General features: G+C 45.3%; 1 protein-coding gene across 1 annotated transcript; it reads left to right on the top strand.

The window, feature by feature from the left end:
• Positions 1-255: 255 nt before the first annotated feature.
• Positions 256-13,729, top strand: LOC136452806 (phytochrome a-like). The gene is made up of 5 exons (XM_066453400.1): positions 256-2,119; positions 2,303-2,533; positions 11,737-12,553; positions 12,708-12,995; positions 13,103-13,729. The coding sequence occupies exons 1-5, from the start codon at positions 256-258 to the stop codon at positions 13,317-13,319; spliced, it is 3,417 nt and encodes a 1,138-aa protein (XP_066309497.1). The 3' UTR covers positions 13,320-13,729.
• The last annotated feature ends 5,964 nt before the right edge of the window (positions 13,730-19,693 follow it).

Below are 19,693 nucleotides of genomic sequence, written 5' to 3' on the forward strand. Positions count from 1 at the left end.
TTATGAGAATTTTTAGGACTTATCTTTTTTCTAGCACATCTTGTGACAATTAACGTGGTGCCTCTATTGGAGGCCCTAATTAGTAATAGTAAGAAGTAAGATATTATTTTAATGGTAGATTCATTCTTCTCATTAAGTAAATCTAATGTACATGCAAACCGCAAGCATTTCGCTACAACTTACCATTTCACTGATAAATTTTCCACTAATCATGTAATTGTACAGAAGGAGCGACATCCAAAAGACACGACTATAATGTCTTACTCAAAGCCTAGTGATAGGACCGGTTGTTGTTCTCCCAGTCCTAGCAAGACCCAGGAGAGGTCGCATGCAAGGATGTTATCACAAACAACCCTTGATTCTGAACTTAATGCAGAATATGAAGAATCGGGTAATTCCTATGACTACTTCAAGTTGGTTAAAGCACAGCGGACCACCCAAAGTGAACCTGAACAACTAGGGCATCCAGAGAAGGTCATAGCGTACTTGCAGCAGATTCAGAGAGCCAAGTTAATCCAACCGTTTGGTTGCTTGTTGGCCCTTGATGAGAAGAGCTTCAATATTATTGCATTCAGTGAGAATGCACCTGAAATGCTGATGGCAAACAGTCATGCAGTACCAACTGTTGATGACGATGCTCCAAAGATAAAGATTGGCACCAATGTTCAGTCCATTTTCTCTAGCCGTAGTGTCGCCGCCCTGCATAAGGCACTCAAATTTGATGATGTTTCATTGCTGAATCCTATTATAGTTCAATGCAAGACCTCAGGCAAGCAAATGTATGCCATTGTCCATAGGTCTACCGGTTCTCTGGTGGTAGATTTGGAGCCTGTGAAGCATACTGAATTCCCTTCCATTGCCACTGGGACTACACAGTCTTACAAGCATGCTACCAAGGCAATCTCTAAGATGCAGTCACTGCCAGGAGGAAGCATGCAGATCCTATGCAATACTGTGGTTAAGGAAGTGTTTGACCTTACCGGGTATGATAGGGTCATGGCTTACAAGTTTCATGAAGATGACCATGGTGAGGTCATTGCGGAGATCACAAAACCTGGTCTTGAGCCTTATCTTGGTCTACACTATCCGGCCACTGATGTTCCTCAAGCTGCCAGGGTTCTTTTCATGAAGAGCAAAGTACGGATAATTTGTGATTGTCGAGCAAATTCTGTGAAGATAATAGAAGCTAAAGGACTCCCCTTTGATATAAGTCTGTCTGGCTCAACTCTTAGAGCTCCACACAGTTGTCACCTTGAGTATATGGAGAACATGAACTCAATTGCATCACTTGTCATGGCTGTAGTAATAAATGAGAATAGAGAGGATGATGATGTCAAGCCTGAAGAACCTCCAAAAGGACTCAAGAGTAGGAGACTATGGGGTCTCCTTGTTTGCCACCATGAGAGCCCTAGATATATCCTCTTTCCAGTGCGGTACGCCTGTGAGTTCCTGGCAGAAGTATTTGCTGTCCATGTGAACAATGAATTTCTATTATTGGAGAAGCAGATACGAGAGAAAAGCATACTTGATGTACAGACAATGCTCTCTGATATGTTGTTCCATGAAGCATCTCCCCTGAGCATCATATTTGGGAGTCCAAATATCATGGACCTTGTTAAATGTGATGGTGCTGCTCTTTTGCATGGTGACAAAGTGTGGCGGCTAGGCATGGCTCCAACGGAGCCTCAGATACATGATATCGCCTCATGGCTATCAAAGGTTCATAGGGATTCCACCGGTTTGTGTACCGATAGCCTTGTTGATGCTGGATATTCAGGAGCTGCTTCCCTTGGTGACAGGATTTGTGGAATGGCAATGGCTAAGATTGCCCCAAATGATATTGTTTTCTGGTTTAGGTCACATACAGCTGCTGATATCAAATGGGGTGGTGCAAAGCATGATCCATTTGACCAGGATGACAACAGAAGAATGCACCCTAGGTTGTCCTTCATGGCATTCCTCGAGGTTGTCAAGATGAAATGCCTGCCGTGGAATGACTATGAGATGGATGCTATCTGCTCATTGCAGCTCATACTTGGAGATAGGATGAATGGTGCAACAAAACCAACTGGGGCAGCTGGTTTCGATAACCTGCAGATTCATGATATCAAGCTTGATTGTCTTGATAAATTGCATATGGTTACAAGTGAAATGGTTCATCTAGCGGAAGCAACAAGTGCTCCAATTTTGGGTGTAGATGTTAACGAATTGCTCAATCAGCAGAACCAGAACAATGCTATCAAGCTAGCCAAGGATTCTTGTTTGGATAGCCAGGATGGTGGCCATCAGTATCACAAGCTAGATGGGCTTGCTGAATTGCAGACAGTGACAAAAGAAATGTCTCGTCTGATGGAAACAGCATCTGTCCCAATATTTGCAGTTGATGCAAATGGGTTGGTCAATGGATGGAACCTTAAGTTAGTGGAGCTGACAGGATTGACAGTGCAGGAGACTGTAGGAAGGAACATACTTACCCTGGTAGAGCAATCATCTTTCCAAGTTGTACAGAAAATGCTATACTTGGCTCTGGAAGGTGTGTAGATTTTTTTCTCTCTAGTTATTTCAGTCTATTTACTATTCAACTATTTTTAGTTTTATGCTTATTCAGCTATTTTCACTACAGTAGATGCGTGCTTTGCCGAGTGCCATTGCACTCGGCAAAGAAGGCTTTGCACTCGGTAAAGCCTTTGCCGAGTGCTGCACTCGGCAAAGAGCTGTCGGCATATCCCCTCACAGCAAAGGCTTCTTTGCCGAGTGCCGCATGTCGGGCACTCGGCAAAGGATTTTCCGACTGCCACGACGGCACTCGGCAAAGAAAAGCCGCCGTGATGGCCAGGTCACGGTGACGGCCCCTTTGCCGAGTGCCACGCGTCGGCACTCGGCAAAGAAATGTGTTTTTTATTTTTTTTAAAAAATGCTTTGCCGAGTGCCTGCATCTGGCACTCGGCAAAGCTTGTTTTCTTTTTTTTTTTTGGATTTTCTTTGCCGAGTGCTGTAGGTAGGCACTCGGCAAAGCAGTTTTTTTTTTGAATTTTCTTTGCCGAGTGCCTTGACCATGGCACTCGGCAAAGCTGGGAAGCTTAGTGTCCCAAATTTCCAGCTTTGCCGAGTGTCATGGTCATGACACTCTGGCAAAGAAGTAAAAAAATTCAATTTTTTTTTGTTTTTAATCTTCCATCGTTGCAAACAAGATATGCATCATATATATATAACACAACTATATATCACACAAATATATATATAATACAAATGTATATCACAATCCACCACAAACACAAACATAGCATACAAGTATCACAATCTCGACTCCCAAGTCCAAAGTCCAAACACACAAGCATAGTTCACAAAGTTCACAAGTGCATTATATCACAACGGCTGCCATTTAAAGCTCATGGCGACGGTCCGGGTTGGGATGGCCCAAAGTGCGATCCCGGCGACCCTCCGAGGTGGTTCAACGCCGCCCCCGATTGATGCTGCACAAAATAGAAGAGATTGCACGTGAGCGACAAGAGAAGAGATAAATATGCAAGATAAATATCTGCCACTACCACCACCACCACATCACCGCCATCACCAATACTTCACCACCACCACCACCACATCACCATCATGACCACCACCACCACCACCATGAGCACCACAACACCGTGACCACCACCGCCAACACCACACCACCACCACCACCATGACCACCACACCACCACCACCACTAGGTTTCTCTAGGTTTCACTAGATTTCTCTAAGTTTTAGCATAGAAAGTAAAACTTCATACTTATACTCACCGGGGTAGAATCAGGACGTTGTGGAGGTGGATCTGGAGCAAGCAGCATCTGTGGGATCACCCAACCTTGTTGCTGGGCAATTTGCTGCATGAACTTGATCATCTCGGCCATCTGCCGCTGATCTTGCTCCCACTGGGCCTCCAAATCCTGTAGCCTTTGCCGCTCGACCTCCCGCTCGGCCTGCAGTTCCTGCACCTGGGCCTGCGGCATTTGACCCCAATGTTTCAATAATGCATAGGTAAGGTATGTAAAAGTCAAAGAACGACGAATGAAATGGGAATGCTTACCTAGAGTGCCGACACCGTGGTCGGCCGTTGGCGTATGGGCACGCTTGAGCTCGTGCTCGCTGCTCGGAGCTAGTGGAGAGGAGGAGTAGAGACCGTGTCGAGGACGTCGTCGCCAATCTAGAACCACCCATGCTTCTTGCCTTGCCCCACCCTCATCACGAGCTGAGGATCAAGGCGCTCCTCGGTTCTCGGATCATAGCCCGACCCATGGACTGACCTTGCCGCCTCCGTGTATGAAGAGAGGCGGGTGTGAACATTGGAGTTGGTGTACGCCTCAACCGAGGCGTCTGGGTCGTACTCGATGTCAGTCGTCGCCTTGCCCATGTGAGCTAGAGCATATGCCTTGAGTTGACCAACTGGCTAGCCACCGTGTGCATCCGACTACGAGAAAGACAACAACATGTGGTTAGAAATGATGCAGAATTGAGCGCGGCTAGATTAGAGCAATGGCGAAGACTTACATATGTCTTTGCATATTTGCTGAGGCTACGGCTGCCCTGATGGTGAGGTACACCTAGCATCTGCAAACGCCTGTCGTGGGCCTCCTCGTGCTTCTTCTGCTAGTCCTCGTCCAACCAGGTGTCCACAATATATTCCCAGCAATCGGGGTGGGTGGCGCACCAGCTTGGAATCGCCTACATGACATCAAGTAGACGACATATCAGAAGATCAAATTAGGCATACTTAATCTCAAAATAAATGAATATTCATGTTTTGTATTTACTTGTATGTACTGCTCCCTTGTCAGCGTCATTCGTCTTGCCTCCTCTTTGTTGACACGCCTAAGTAGGAACTTGGCGTTGTAGTCTGTGTGGGCCTGGATGCGGGACTCGTAGTGCAAGTCCATGACACGCCTTTCACAGGAAGCGTAAGCCACCTGATACGCACTTTCCTCCTGCCCCTCCTGGATTCTGAAGAAGTCCTGCATAAAGACACGAGGTATCCATTATTTTATTTCAAGAATGTCCAATGAATGCGAGGAATTGAGGAATGTAGTGCAAGAAAGACTTACCCATAACTCCCTAATCACCCGATCTGCCTTGTTTCTACAATGGATGCCATTATGATCTGGAGCATCCTGCACGAGGGCATAGTGGTCGAACGTCCAGGCTGGCTCCCAATCCTGATCTCCTTTCCTAACCAGGCCAAGGAAGTGTTCCTTGCACAGAAGTCCCAGGATGCCATTCACATTGCATGCCGAGACCGCCTGGTCCACAAGAACCTAGTTCCTGCACAAGTGGTCCACAATAGTTATTAGTTGTTATTATGATTTTTCAACATATCAAATGAAGAACATATGAAGTTACTTACTTATCGCCCTTAGGTGCAATCAGTGGGCGCCTCTCAACAGGTATCGGTCGCTTCGGGAGCTTTGCGGGACCTCGCCGGTAGGGCTTCAACGTACCAGAGGAAGTGGAACCCCCTACCATCGCTGCCTCCTCGTCCTCCATCTCTAGAACTGCCTCCTCGTCCTTCGTCCGTGGACCCCCCCGTCCCCGTCCACCGTGTGCTGAAGGTCATCGTCGTGCACAGGGTCACGTGAGGAGCTACGCTCGTGGTTAGTCAATAGCTCCCGCCTAGGCCTGCCTCTCGGCCTCCTCAGCCTCTCTGACGCCTCCGCCTCCTCAGCCGCCGCCATGTCCCTCTGGTTGGCGTAAACCGAGGGGCAGCTCCTCCTAGTGGGCCCCATCAACTGCAATTAAAAAGAGTAAACCAGTAAGTACAGATAAATGAGACGTACTTAGTAAGAGATGCAAAATAAAGAAAATGTAATTACAAAATAACATAGTATTACATGTATTTCTAATATTCTTCATGATCGAGATTATCTGGACGATAGGTATCGTCGTCACAATCAAGATTGTCCAAATCCTCAACAGCCTCATCCACATCGTTGTCATTGCCTAGTCGTAGTCTGTCAAGCATTTCCAAATCCTTTGGATCATGCACCTCATTTGCAGCGTCCTCGTCAACAACCCATTCCTCGTCTGCTTCCATTTCAATCTCTCCGGTTAAGTCTATCTCAAGCATCCCTGGTAGCCCCTCTTCTTATTGATAGAACTCACCATCATGCGTGTTTGGGTTCAAGTTGTAATCATCAGGGTTTGGGCGAGGTAATCTACCGTGTGGTGATACCTTGTGCACAATATACCAACCCTAAAGACGTGGGTTGGTTTTGCAAGCATATGGACAATAATAAACTTGTGTGGCTTGTTGAGCCACAATATAGACATCTTCTCCTAGATAGAAGAAATCATGTTGAGTTTCGACTATCCCAAGTTGATGGGACTTTCTCGATACTGCAGGATCAAACCACTGGCATTTGAATATGATAGGATTAAGTGCTTTGGAACCATGGTAGTCGAGCTCATATATTTCTTCAACTGTCCCATAATACTCCTCCTGATCAGTGCCTGGCGTAAATACTCCGGTATTCGTGGTCCTTGGATTGGGACGACTTTGCTCGTACCTTGTTGTGTGGAAGCGATATCCATCCACGTCATAAGCGTTAAATGACAAGACCTTATGGTCAAAGCCATTGGCCACCTATCGTAATTCAGCACTTATAGACACATCCCTTTGTCACTACAAGTTCAAGTAGGAGAGAAATGAAATCAGGCAACTTGGAACATCAAACTTAGTAAGAGCTAAGTTGGCCGGTACCTTTTTTGGAACCATGTAATGAAATCAGGCGAACCATGTTGAAGAAGGGTCTCTCGTTCATGGTCAGAAGGTGGCCTTGAATGATGCCAGGATTCATCAAAAAATTCTCTGCATCGACAAGGAACAATGTTGTTGGATGTACAAAAGTTACGGAGTATGTAACAAGTTTGTTGAGAACTTACCCCAGATACGTTTCCACTTCGTCAAGGTTGGTCAACATGTAGAGGTTCTGCACGGGCCCCCCCCCCATTCGTGCCTCAGACAGGAGGTGCAAAATCAAATGCTGCATCGACAAGAAAAAGCCAGGTGGAAAGATCTTCTCCAACTTACAGAGCAACAGAGGTGCCGCTTTTTCCAACTCCTCAACCACTTTCACAAATACCTCCTTGGCACAAAGCTGGCAGAAGAAAAAGCTCAACTCTACCAGCACCTTCCAGACATTCTCAGGGACGTAGCCTCGAACCATCGACGGAAGAAGCTGCTCAATCCATATGTGGTAGTCATGACTCTTCATCCCTAAGACTCGACCAGTCTCTGGGTTTGCTCCCCTCCTCAGATTCACTGCATACCCATTCAGAAACTTTAATGTCTGCATCCATTGTATCACTTCCGTCCTGTGCTTCTTTTCTAAGATGTAATCAGCCTTAGGCCTTTTCCATGGCTTGTCGTCTCTTGGAGGCAGCATCTCTAGCTTTGGTCTATCGCATAGAGTTGCCAAGTCCACTCTAGCCTTAGGGTTGTCCTTTGTCTTATTAGGAATGTCCATGAGTGTTTCCCAAAGTGCTTCGGTGACATTCTTCTTAGTGTGCATTACATCTATATTATGTGGAAGGAGAAGGTTATCAAAATAGGGAAGCCTCTCAAAGCCCGACTTATGAATCCACATATGTTCGACACCATATCCCACAAAGCAATCTTTCTTTGGATTATCTTTCTTTCGACTATCTTTCTATGGATTGACCACAAGAGCATCTATCTGAGCATGAACCTGGGCACTAGTCATCTTCTGAGGTTCAGGGTCGGTCACCTTGACACCTTTTGTGAAGTTCTTGGTGTCTTGTCTGAATGCATGGTTAAGAGGGAGGAACTATCGATGCTTGTCGCACGATGAAAACTTGCCACCCTTCTTCAACCAAATGAACTCCAAAGTTGTCTTGCATACCAGGCATGGGAACTTCCCGTGGACACACCAGGCGCTAAATATCCCATACGCCAGAAAGTCATGCATGGAGTACTGGTACCAAACATATATTTTGAAGTTTTTCTTTGTAGCTCGGTCGTAAGTCCATACCCCTTCATTCCAAGCACTGATCAATTCATCATAAACAGACTCCATGTACACACCCATTTTGTTTCCCGGGTGTCCAGGAATTATCAACGTCAAGAATATGTTTTGCCGTTGAAGGAGGACCCCGGGGGGAGATTGAGGGGGATAGCGAACATGGGCCAACAAGTGTATGGGGCTGATATCATTTCATAAGGATTGAACCCATCCGTTGCCAGCACAACACGTACATTACGGGCCTCAAGATCTTTGTCACGATGCTTGCAATTAAAGCTTTTCCATGCTTCACCATTAGCTGGATGTACCATCTTGTCAGGATTGTATCGAATGCCATTCTTGAGCCATGTCATCTGTTTCACAGACTCCTTGGTCATGAATAGCCATTGGAGCCTCGGTATGATCGGAAGGTGCCGTAGGACTTTCATGGGGATCTCAAGCTGCTCCTTCTAGCCATCACCTTTGTCTACCTCCACATACCTAGAGGATTTATACTTTGGACAGTACTTTATGTCCTTGTGATCTTTCCTAAATAGGACGCACCCCTTTGGACAACAATGTATCTGCTCATACGGCATCTTAAGTGCATGAAGGAGTCTCTGTGACTCGTAGAAGCTGCTCGGCAGAATATGACCCTCCGAAAGCAGCTCACCAATAACTGCCAACATACCATCGAAACAGGCTCGACTCATGTTGTACTGGGACTTCAACCCCATTAGGCATCTAATGGCATCCAGTTGAGAAACCGTTGCCTTCTTGTGTAGGAGCTTCTGTGCCGAAGACAACATTTGGTAGAACGCCTTTCCGGTTGGCTCTGGCTCCTCCTCCTCATCCTCCTTCTCCTCCTCCTCCTCCATAGGTCTTTCAGCGAACGTTGCTTCATGAAAGTCACCTAACCATCCTGCTACCCCGCCATCAGCATCAAATGCCTCCAAGCATGGTCTCACCACCTCCTCTCTAGTACGATGGGCTTCACCATGGAACACCCACCGGGTATAGTTTGACGTAAATCCATACTTGCAAAGATGTTCCCCCATGATCTTCCTTGTTTTTCTTTTCATGTTTCCGCATTCGCTACAGGGACAGAATGTGTCTCTCGCTCCATTAGCTGCCTTGCCAAATGCTTGGTTCAAGAAACCCTCGGTCTTATCCATCCATTCAGGGGTGATTTTAGCCTAACTTGGGCAGCCCGTGTACATCCACTCACGGTTATCCATCCTCTAGCATATACATGAGCGAGTAATATAACCACCAATTGCATCTGAATGACGTGCCTACTGTCTAATGGGTGAGGATAGGTCCTAATCCCACCCGCGGATACGTAGATGAGGTTAGTTTACATTCTTTACTCCGATCCGAGATAGAATTTCGGCAACACCTCCCCGCTGTTCTCCCGATACACATCCTGAAAGGGAGAGTATGTATCCGGAGAACAATAGGGAGGTGGTGCCGAAACTCTATCTCGGATCGAAGCAGGACATGAAAACTACCCCATCTACGCATCTGCGGACTGTCCAAAAAAGTGGATAATCTAAAACAGATACGGTCTTAGATATGCGAAGATCCGTATACCTCCAACCGTATCTGTTTTGAATGGGAGACGCCTAACTGGGTTACACCGATCTACGACAACAATAAGAGAGGTTATTTATACCTAGGGTGGCGGTGGAGTCAGGCTAGCGGGGCAGTGGCGAGGCGATGTTGTGCAGGCAGAACCGCAGCACCGACGAAGACGATCGGGGTCGCCTACGTACTCCGGGTCCCCTCCGACGGGTCCTGCTCTGCAAAAGAAGAATTATAATACTATAAGTTAAAAATTTTGGCAGAACCTCCCCTATACGGGGAGGTTTCCAAAACCTACAAGAAAAAAGCCAGCACGATGGCCGACAGCATATATACGGCACGAAGGCCCACACATCCATGTACGGCACGAAGGCCCACACATCCACATACGGCACGAAGGCCATCAATGACATACAAGGCACGAAGGCCGACAGCCGGGGGGGCTTTATACCTTGGGTGGCGGTGGAGTCGGGCGACGCGGTGCCGGGGTCACCTTCATCTCCAGCGAGGGGCGGGGACGAATGGCAAGGGGCGTGGCCAGCAGCCGAGGCTCCTCCTCCTCCCTTCTCCTTCCTCCTCCCTTCTCCTTCTTCCTTCAACCTTCTCCTCTCCTCCACCTCCCTTCTCTCCTCTACTCCCCTGCTCCTCTCCTCCACTCCAATGGTTTAGGGGCAAAGGGCAGCCGGGCAGGGCACCACCGGTGGTGGAGCGGGGCCGGGGCGGGGCCGGCTGGCTGCGGCGGCAGAGCGGGGCCGGGTCAGGGCTGGGGCGGGGCCGGTGGTCGCGCGGCGGTGAGGCGGGGCCGAGCGCACGCGGTAGTGAGAGGGAGTGAGAGAGTGGGAGCGGGCTGGCCGGCCCGCTAGGGTTAAGTGGGGCGGCTCTTTGCCGAGTGCCGAGATGCGAGCACTCGGCAAAGAAATTCAGGGTTCTTTTAATCCGAAAGAATAAAAAATATTATGAATAGTCTTTGCCGAGTGCTGCAAGTCTGGCACTCGGTAAAGAGGTTCCTTTGCCGAGTGCCAATTCCGACACTCGGCAAAGTATTTTTATTTTTTTTATTTTTGTTTTCAAACTTTTTCTATGGCATTTATATAGTACCTTGAAGCACATGTTCCAATTTGGAACTTTTCTATGACTCTTTGGTATATTTTTTTAATTTTTTATGTTTACTTGAATTTTTCTCGAAAAAGTAAATTTGAAAGATGTCTGGGTTTTAGGCATCGTACGTCACAACTTGCTCGGAAACTTCTAAATTTTTTACCACAGCCCCTACATGCGATGACACGACACCTCGACAAGTTTCATGATTTTCGGACTTCGTTTGCATTTTATATAATTAAAAAATACTTTTTTAACAAGTTGGTGGTCATGTTTTGTGAAACAGATGTTCGAAATTTCATGAATGTCCCTGCACATGTCCTCAAAATACACTCAAAAACATGAATACCATTTTTTGAATCGCTAAATTCTAATATTTCATGCACATGCAGTTCAAATTTACTTTTTCGAGAAAAATTCAAGTAAACATAAAAAATTAAAAAATATATATACCAAAAAGTCATAGAAAAGTTCCAAATTAGAACATGTGCTTCAAGGTACTGTATAAATGCCACAGAAAAAATTTGAAAACAAAAATAAAAAAATAAAAATACTTTGCCGAGTGTCGGAATTGGCACTCGGCAAATGAACATCTTTGCCGAGTGTCAGGCTTGCAGAACTCGGCAAAGACAGCACGTTTGCCCAGTGCTAATGGCCAGCACTCGGCAAAGGATGACGGAGGGGCCACCGGCGTCGGCTGAGGTATTTTGCCGAGGGTTATTCTTTGCCGAGTGTCTGACACTCGGCAAATAGGACGTTTGCCGAGTGTCCCTCTTTGTCGAGTGTTTGACACTCGGCAAAGACGGCCTTTGCCGAGGGCCGGCTTTGTCGAGTGCGGCACTCGGCAAACTGCCTCTTTGCCGAGTGCCCGTGTTTCGACACTCGGCAAAGCGACGAGCACTCGGCAAAGAGCGCGTCTCCCATAGTGTTTAACTGCTACATTTGATCTTCGTGATTATGCATGCCTTAATTATTTGATCCCATAGAAAAAATATATACTTGATAATTAGTGGTTTTCCACATTTGCTTTATATAAACATTTCACTGATATATATAATAGGCAAAGAAGAGAAGGATGTTCGATTTGAAGTGAAAACCCACAGTTCAAGGGTAGATGATGGGCCGGTTATCTTGGTTGCAAATGCTTGTTCTAGCCGTGACATTTCTGGCCATGTAATTGGGGTGTTCTTTGTGGCCCAAGATATGACTGTTCATAAGCTGGCCATGGACAAATTTACTCGAGTTGACGGAGACTACAAGGCAATCATTCACAACCCGAACCCACTCATTCCTCCTATATTTGGTGCTGACCAGTTTGGGTGGTGCTTCGAGTGGAATGCCGCCATGACTAAGCTTACTGGGTTCCACAAAGATGAGGTGCTCGATAAGATGCTTGTTGGTGAAATCTTTGACAGTAGCAATGGCTCCTGTCTTTTGAAGAACCATGATTCAGTTGTACGCCTTTGCGTCATTATCAACAGTGCACTGGCTGGTGAACAAACAGATAAGGCTACATTTGGCTTCTACAACCGAAATGGGAAGTACATTGAATGTATTTTGTCAGCTTATGGAAAAGAAAACACAGATGGCATCGTTGATGGAGTATTCTGCTTCATACATGTTCCTAGCCAGGAGCTGCAACATGCACTACATGTGAAGCAAGCCTCGGAGCAGACGACCATAAGACGGATGAAGGCTTTCTCCTACATGAGATATGCCATCAACAATCCTCTCTCAGGTTTGCTTCACACCACAGAAGCATTGAAGAGCACAGGTTTGAATGAAGAGCAGATGAGACACCCCAATGTTGCAGATCGTTGTCACCGCCAGCTCGACAAGATACTTGCTGACATTGATCATGATAACATAACTGACGAGTATGTATACGTACTTATTTCCAACTCTTCTTATTTTTCTATTTCTATCTATTATATAGGTTCTAGTATCCATTTGTAGCCTCGTTTGTTGTTTCTCAGCCCTTAGACCTAGTAAATTGATGGTACTACTCACTCTTATATTTATTTTCCATAGGTCGTTTTGCTTTGAGCTGGAGATGGTTGAATTTGTATTGCAAGATGTGGTAGAGGGTGCTGTAAGTCAAGTATTGACAGCTTGCCAGGACAAACACATTGGAGTCCTTGTAAACCAGTCAGAGGGATTTATGAAGGAAAAACTTTGTGGTGATGGAATTCGACTCCAACAGATTCTCTCTGACATTCTATTTGTTTCAGTGAAGTTCTCTACAGTTGGGGGCTCTGTTGAGATTTCCTGCAACCTGACCAAGAACAACATTGGCAAAAGCCTTGGCCTAGAACTTAGGTGAACTTATCCACAAATTTTGCCTTCTTGTTACATTTGTTTCTGTATAAGAGAGTAAGAGTCCAAATGCTTAATCATATTACTTTTTTGTGTTTACTGTTTTGTAGGATCAAACACAAGGGATTAGGTGTCCCTGGGGAAATCGTGTCAGGAACTTACAAGGATGACATCAAAGATATGTCAGGGGAGGGTTTGAGCCTTGTAGTTTCAAGATACCTTTTGAAGCTTATGAATGGTGACATTCATTATGTAAGGAAAGTTGGCACGTCAACTTTCATCCTCACGGCTGAACTTGCTTCTGCTCGTGCAGTCATTGGACAATGAAGCTGGTGCAACAAGACGCTATATCAAATGGTATGTGACATGTTTTTCTCTTTGTTATGATTGCATAGAAGAAGCCATTGCACATGCAAAACTAAACCTTCACTGGTCATTGCCACACCTCCGTGAATCTATATGCATTGCTTTGCTTACAGGATTATATTTTAACATTGAAAGGCCTACATATTTGTAAAATCTAGGCATAAGAATAACGAACCTCCATGAGCTACTGGTTATTAGATCTTCTTACATTTCTTGATTTCTGCTCTATTCCTCGAAGAAGGGATAATGCTTGCAAGTTTAGCCTTGAATGGACAAATGACCAAAACCAAATTTGTAGGACTCAATGATATTTACAGCTTCGCAGTGGATACCTTATTCATTTAAAATCATTTAGGGGATCAAATAATCATTTCAAAATCAGGTAAAGTGAATATGAGGATATTTGTGCCATTTAATCACAAGTGACTTTTGTAGTGTAGTGGTTAGGGCAGCTATGCGTGAGACCCGAGGTCACGGTTAGAACCCTCACGGCCGCACATGCATGAAAAAATCATTTGTGATTACGCAAATCCAATTATTACTGTTGTCGGAATATAATCGTACATACACAAAACCTTTCATTACATTGTCTTCTAGCAAAACATTACAGGGTATAATCCTCAATTCCTTCGGTTCATGCAGGCTGCTTGTTGCTACGAGCTTGTTTCATTTGATTTGTATGGAAACGATAGTGACTTCGATGTCTGGAGGATGGAATTTACAGCAGCCAATAGGGTCTGACTTGGGGAAGAGGAGTACTTGTACGGTTGTTTGTCACAAAAGGTTTGTGTACTAGTACTATTGTAAAATTCAAAAAGCTTATTGTACTATGCAAAAGGTTTGTCGCAAAAGGTTTGAAAAATTGTATAAGATTTGGTTGTGTAATACTATAATCAGTTGGGGCTCCTTGCACCTCCCGATTCTAAAAAAAAGATTTGGTTGTGTAATCTTCTTGTATTCCAAAAAGGGTGACATCTATGCAGTATACATCCATTCACGTTTATGTGTTACATCCAAAATATCAGATTAGCTTGGTCTCCCTCGTTCATTTGCTCCATTTAATTTTTCACACGTCATAATTAACACCCTATTGAAGGGAACGGGTATACTATGCTACAACAGATAAATCTAGTGTGTTCAACTAAGATATCATGCGAGTAGGAGACTATAGATTCTTACCACAAGACAAGCTACATAGTGGAAGAAGAGTTGGAACAACTTGGTCCAACGTCGTGTGTGTCGATGAAGTGGAAGTAGACGTTCAACTTCGCTTCCTTGCAGCAGTCTCACGTGCGGCTGTTTCATGCGACCACCTCATTTTCATCGCCAATCAAGACATGGATCAGTATCCTATTTTGACCCACATATGGATCTAATCCATAGTGTGTATGATTGTCTCTTGTAGACATCACAAACAATCTCCCACTTGTATAAAGTCAATCATCATGCAAATATTCCAACTCCCTGAAGTGTGTGGCCTATTAGGTTTATGTATAGATAGCCATGACCAAAACCATTTGTGAGCCATCAGTCAATTATGACACCTAGCAAGCATATTGAATCTTGCCTACACAGAAAGATCATATCCGCTAAACCTTAATATACACACTTCTTGATCCTTTTGCCACACAATACCAATCAAAATCAAGTTGAGAATTGTGCCAGCCTAGTGATACCTCAATGATTCACTAGATCTTGTAGTGGATGACAACTCATGACTAATCCTTTACTCACATCATAATTAGCTCTTTAAATCGTATTGGCATAGGAACCATGTAGAGGTAATTTTGTTGCTGTCAAGTAAAGAAATTCGGCTTTGCCGTGGTGGAAAAAAGGAACCATATAGAGGGGCAGATATCTCTCATTTTATGTAGGAGGGGCAAATTCCATTTGATCCACTCATTTCCCATTCTATGTTTTATGGTATATCCAAATACTGCTTTTGTAACTACCCAGCTACAGAGTTGCATTTGGCAGCCCAAAAATGCAACCCTACACACAATGAGAAACAATGGCGATCTTAGGTCTAAGGATCAAGCAGGTATGGCATTTGATGAGAGCACTGGATGACACATATTAGCATAACAATACCAGCAACATCTCGGTGTGAATCAATACAACACCATAATCTCTATGACATGTCCATACTATTGATTTTATACCGCTATATCTATGATCTATCAAATATGATAATCAAAGAATGCATTTTTAGTATAAAATCACTATTTTTTGATACAATACTACTACAAATTGACTTATCACTATCGCCACTTTCATTGCCGTGGCAATAGAAGCGACTATGTGTTTTACTTCCACCGCCGGTTGGACCAATAGCGAGGCCTCCTGATAAAGGAAACTAGCAGTTGAGACTTCTACCACTGATGGGTTAACAATAGATGCGGCAGTGGTATTTTCTCCGTCGTATGAAAAGTCAAGCCAACTGGATAGGCGTTTTGGCCGCCGGCCCTACACAACCGTTTGGTCTACCGGCGGTAGTAAATTGAGTGAGTTTTTTCTCAACTACCCACAACACAGTTGCATCACCATTCCACTTCTCCGTCTTTAAGGTTGGCGCATTGTTCCTCTCTCCCAGTTTATGTGAACCATTGCACGCCTCGTGCAGCGCCACCGCCACCTCCCGCACAGCCGGAGCATTGTTCCTCTCGCATTTTTTGTGAACCATTGCACGCCTCGCGCCACGCCACCGCTAGATCCAAAGATAAGGGTAATGCTTTCGCACTGCACTGATGGATCTTTGTTGGATTATTTTCCTCTTTAGTGATCTCATTGCTAAGGAAGCTCTCATCCTACTGCACAATGATGATCGCAGGCTCTTTGAAATGGAGGCGGCCCCCAACAACAGGAACGCACTGGCCAGCCTCACAGAGGATGTTGTTCTATAGATCCTCTGCCGCCTCTCCGCCCGCTCCTTGTTGTGCTGTAAATGTGTTTGTCACTCCTAGAACCGCCTCATCTCCAACAACCGTAAGGTGCTACCCCAGACTATGGCCAGCTTCTTCTACAACGGCGAGAAAGACGAGCGAAACTTCACCAGCATCACAGGTGAACACCCCTTCTTGTCCTTCCCCATTGACAAAGTAGTTGTCTTAAATTGCTGCAATGGCCTCATCATATGCTTGTGCGTTGAGGCTCTACTAGATCCTGCTACGTCGTTTGCAATTTGGCAACCAAGAATTTGTTGGTACTACCACCTAGCATCCATATTGTTGGTTAGGCTCGACTGGGGTTCGATCCAATAGCCTCCTCGCACTTTCATGTGATTGAATTTATGGAGGAGGAGGACGTTGAGTGTCTAGGTGTGAAGATCTACTCATCTCAAACTACAGCATGGATCTAGCAGGAATCTAAATGGGGCTAGAACACTGATGATGTGATACGTTCAAGATCAGCAAGTGTGTTTCTTAACGGTTGTCTGCACATTATGGGGTACTCTATGATACTTGTTGTGGATATGGAGGGAAAGACATGGAGGAAAATTCCTAGGCCTCGTGGTACTCTACCTGTGGGGGTATGGTCCCCGGTACCCACAAGACAAGACATGGGCCACACCCCAAAGGTGGCCCAACCCACAAGATCAAGGTGTGCACCGCAAGACTATATGAAGATGTGATTTATTGTATAATACCATCCATCAAGTTCAGGATCACTTGTGTGCATGTATTGTTGGTGGTGTTAGTGGTCACAATATGTCCCAGCTTTCAGTCTGGATCCTTGAAGACTATGTTACTAATAAATAGACATTGAAGCATACTGTCTGCATACTAAAGGTGTTTGGAAAGACTAATATTCAATTTGGTTATGCGGATTATGATTCAACCTACACAGCGATTACAGTTCACCCAGAATAGAATTTAATTTTTTTTTGTCGGGGCGGAAAGAACAATCATCGCGTATGACATGGACCGAAGAAAAGTTCATGTCATCCCTGCTATTGTCGACCGTAGCTATGGTAGACGTAAAGTCCTAGCATGGTTCATGAGCATACCTTACTTTCTTCCTTATGTTCACTTATTCTTTTTCTTGGAGTCATTAGCGGAGTAGTGAATAAAGTTCCATTGGATGTATCTCTGTGTCACGACATGTTCAAATGGACCAATATTGTTTGATTGTCTATGGCCATGTTAATTTTGTCTAGGATGGATGTTGTCATTATTGCAGCTAAACTAGTGTGCCATCTTAATTTGTTGTGTTTCTAAATTGGTTTATTTCTTTGGTGCGAACAGTACATTATGGTGGTGTTGTAGCTCCCGTCGCCGTTTCATACGGTGATTCAGCGTTAGTGTGACATCGCCCTACTCTAAGAGGAGGAAGGCCTACGTGACAATGAAGAAGGAAGAAGCACTATAGTAGTAGAATACTTATATTCATTTCTAATGTTATGGTTACATGGGCAATGCTGATGAGGGCACTCCAAAATACTACACAAAAATGTCACCTCAAAAGAACTACAATGCACACGTGTTATAGATGCACCTCAAATGTGGTAGGGAATCAAATGGTCCATGTCATCTGCCCTACTCTGTTGCCCATGTGACTCGTGTGGGTGGCCATAGATGTCACGGACCTTGACTGTTGCCTTCCTTGCTCGTGTCATATCATACGCTTAAGTACACGTCGTCATTAAGTCCAGTTTTAAATTAGAATGAAATGTTGTAGGGAATCAAATGTGTGCCAGGGAATCTGAACCACATCGTGTTCACCACTCTATCGCCCTTGAATCACGTGGGTGGCCATGGATGTCACGGACCTTGATTGTTGCCTTCCCCGTGCGCGTCTTGAGGTGGGGCTATTTAAGCCAAGGTAAGCTAGTTTGCCATTAGTTGTGCTCATTCAACACACCTTCCTCCAAAAACCGCCTTTAGTTTTAGTGAAAGGAAGGTTTTGAGCCTATCGTCCATCTTCATCGCCAAGGTGCTCGTTCTTCAACTTCTCCGGTGATAGCACCAACGATGGGATAAGGCCTTGAAGATTGGCTTTCTTCCGTGTTTGGGGGGCAGCAATGGCTGCTTGTCTGGCCTCGGTGCTAGTGGAAGTTTTGAGAAGATATAGGGAGGATAACTGCCTTTGGTATGTCTGGGGGTGATCCTCTCTTCCATTTCCATGGAGGAGTCAGATGCGGGTAGGTCTCCTCATGCTTTTCACTGCAACCCTTGCCTACGAGGGGATGCAAGTGGAAGCTTTATGAGGTGGGTGTCGCATCGGCTCTCTTCATCAGAGCAGCCTACGACTACAACTATGTCATTTCAAACTCTGCTCCATGCCCCTTCTTGGGTGATGTTAGTGGAAGTTTTGCGATGTCGTAGTCGAGTATAGGTTGTTTTATGTACTCGATAGGTCTTTGTTATTGTACATCCAATAGTCTTCGATACACATCTTTGTTATTGTACACCTTTTGAATGTAACCTACTAGACTTATGAATAAAGATTTACTTTTTTAATGAAATGTTGCCTCATGTCATTGTGGTACTCACATTCCTATTTTTATTCGCTCCTTATTCTACTCTGACGATGGGCGACCGGGTGGATGAGACCCTTCAGATGAACCACGTGGTATAGTCAATTTTCTCAGTCCAACTTCCAAAGCCATTTTGGGAGAAGCGTGCTCCACTAAGATTGTGGGAGACATGGCCTCACCTTAACTCCTGCTCTTGCTCGGTGCAATCATAGGGAAATCCAATGGACGCCTAGCTTGGCTATATATCCTTCGATAAAAGGGGGTACCAAGTATGATTGCTTTCTAACCTCGTTGCTCTTGCTCGGTGCAATCATAAGGAAATCCAACAGAAGCACCCATGGGAAGACTCACCAGAGGAGAGGGTGTTCGGAGGTCCTCCCCTCCTTCACGATAGTTTACGATGGGACTACGGGTAATTAAGTACGGATCTTGCACTTTATCTTACACTGGTGGTCTTGATGCTTCCCCTTTATACAGTGCTATCTCCATGGCGCATCCGGTGCTATGCTTCCCCGCTGATGGGGAAGGCACCTCAGCGTTGCCACAACCGGTGCCCTAATCCACCCTCGGGGAGGAGAGCCAGGAGGCGCACCAGCTACAGCTTTGCCTTGACGCCATGCAGACGGCGCTTGTCACATCAGAGCACGAAACGGCCACGGCGAAGGCTGTGGCCGCCAAGGCCCAGGCGTGGCTCGCTGGTAAGTCATATTGGGCATGATCTTGCTATTTCACTTTGTGCGATGCAATGTCGTGTGTTTAGTTGTAGGGTTTTGTTGTCACCTTTTTCAGCCATTGAGGAGCTGCTCCACGCCTCGCAAGCCAAGGCGGTGGAGTTGTGTTGGGCCAATGATGACCTGGC

This window comes from Miscanthus floridulus, chromosome 5 (genome assembly GCF_019320115.1).
Source record: "Miscanthus floridulus cultivar M001 chromosome 5, ASM1932011v1, whole genome shotgun sequence".
Classification (NCBI taxonomy): Eukaryota; Viridiplantae; Streptophyta; class Magnoliopsida; order Poales; family Poaceae; genus Miscanthus; species Miscanthus floridulus.

Bases quoted from the DNA above. Each gene is read 5' to 3' on its own strand.
- LOC136452806 (XM_066453400.1), top strand. From the start codon at position 256: ATGTCTTACTCAAAGCCTAGTGATAGGACCGGTTGTTGTTCTCCCAGT. The intron at 12,554-12,707 runs GTATGTATACGT...TATTTTCCATAG, and splicing joins CATGATAACATAACTGACGA to GTCGTTTTGCTTTGAGCTGG. The intron at 12,996-13,102 runs GTGAACTTATCC...ACTGTTTTGTAG, and splicing joins AGCCTTGGCCTAGAACTTAG to GATCAAACACAAGGGATTAG.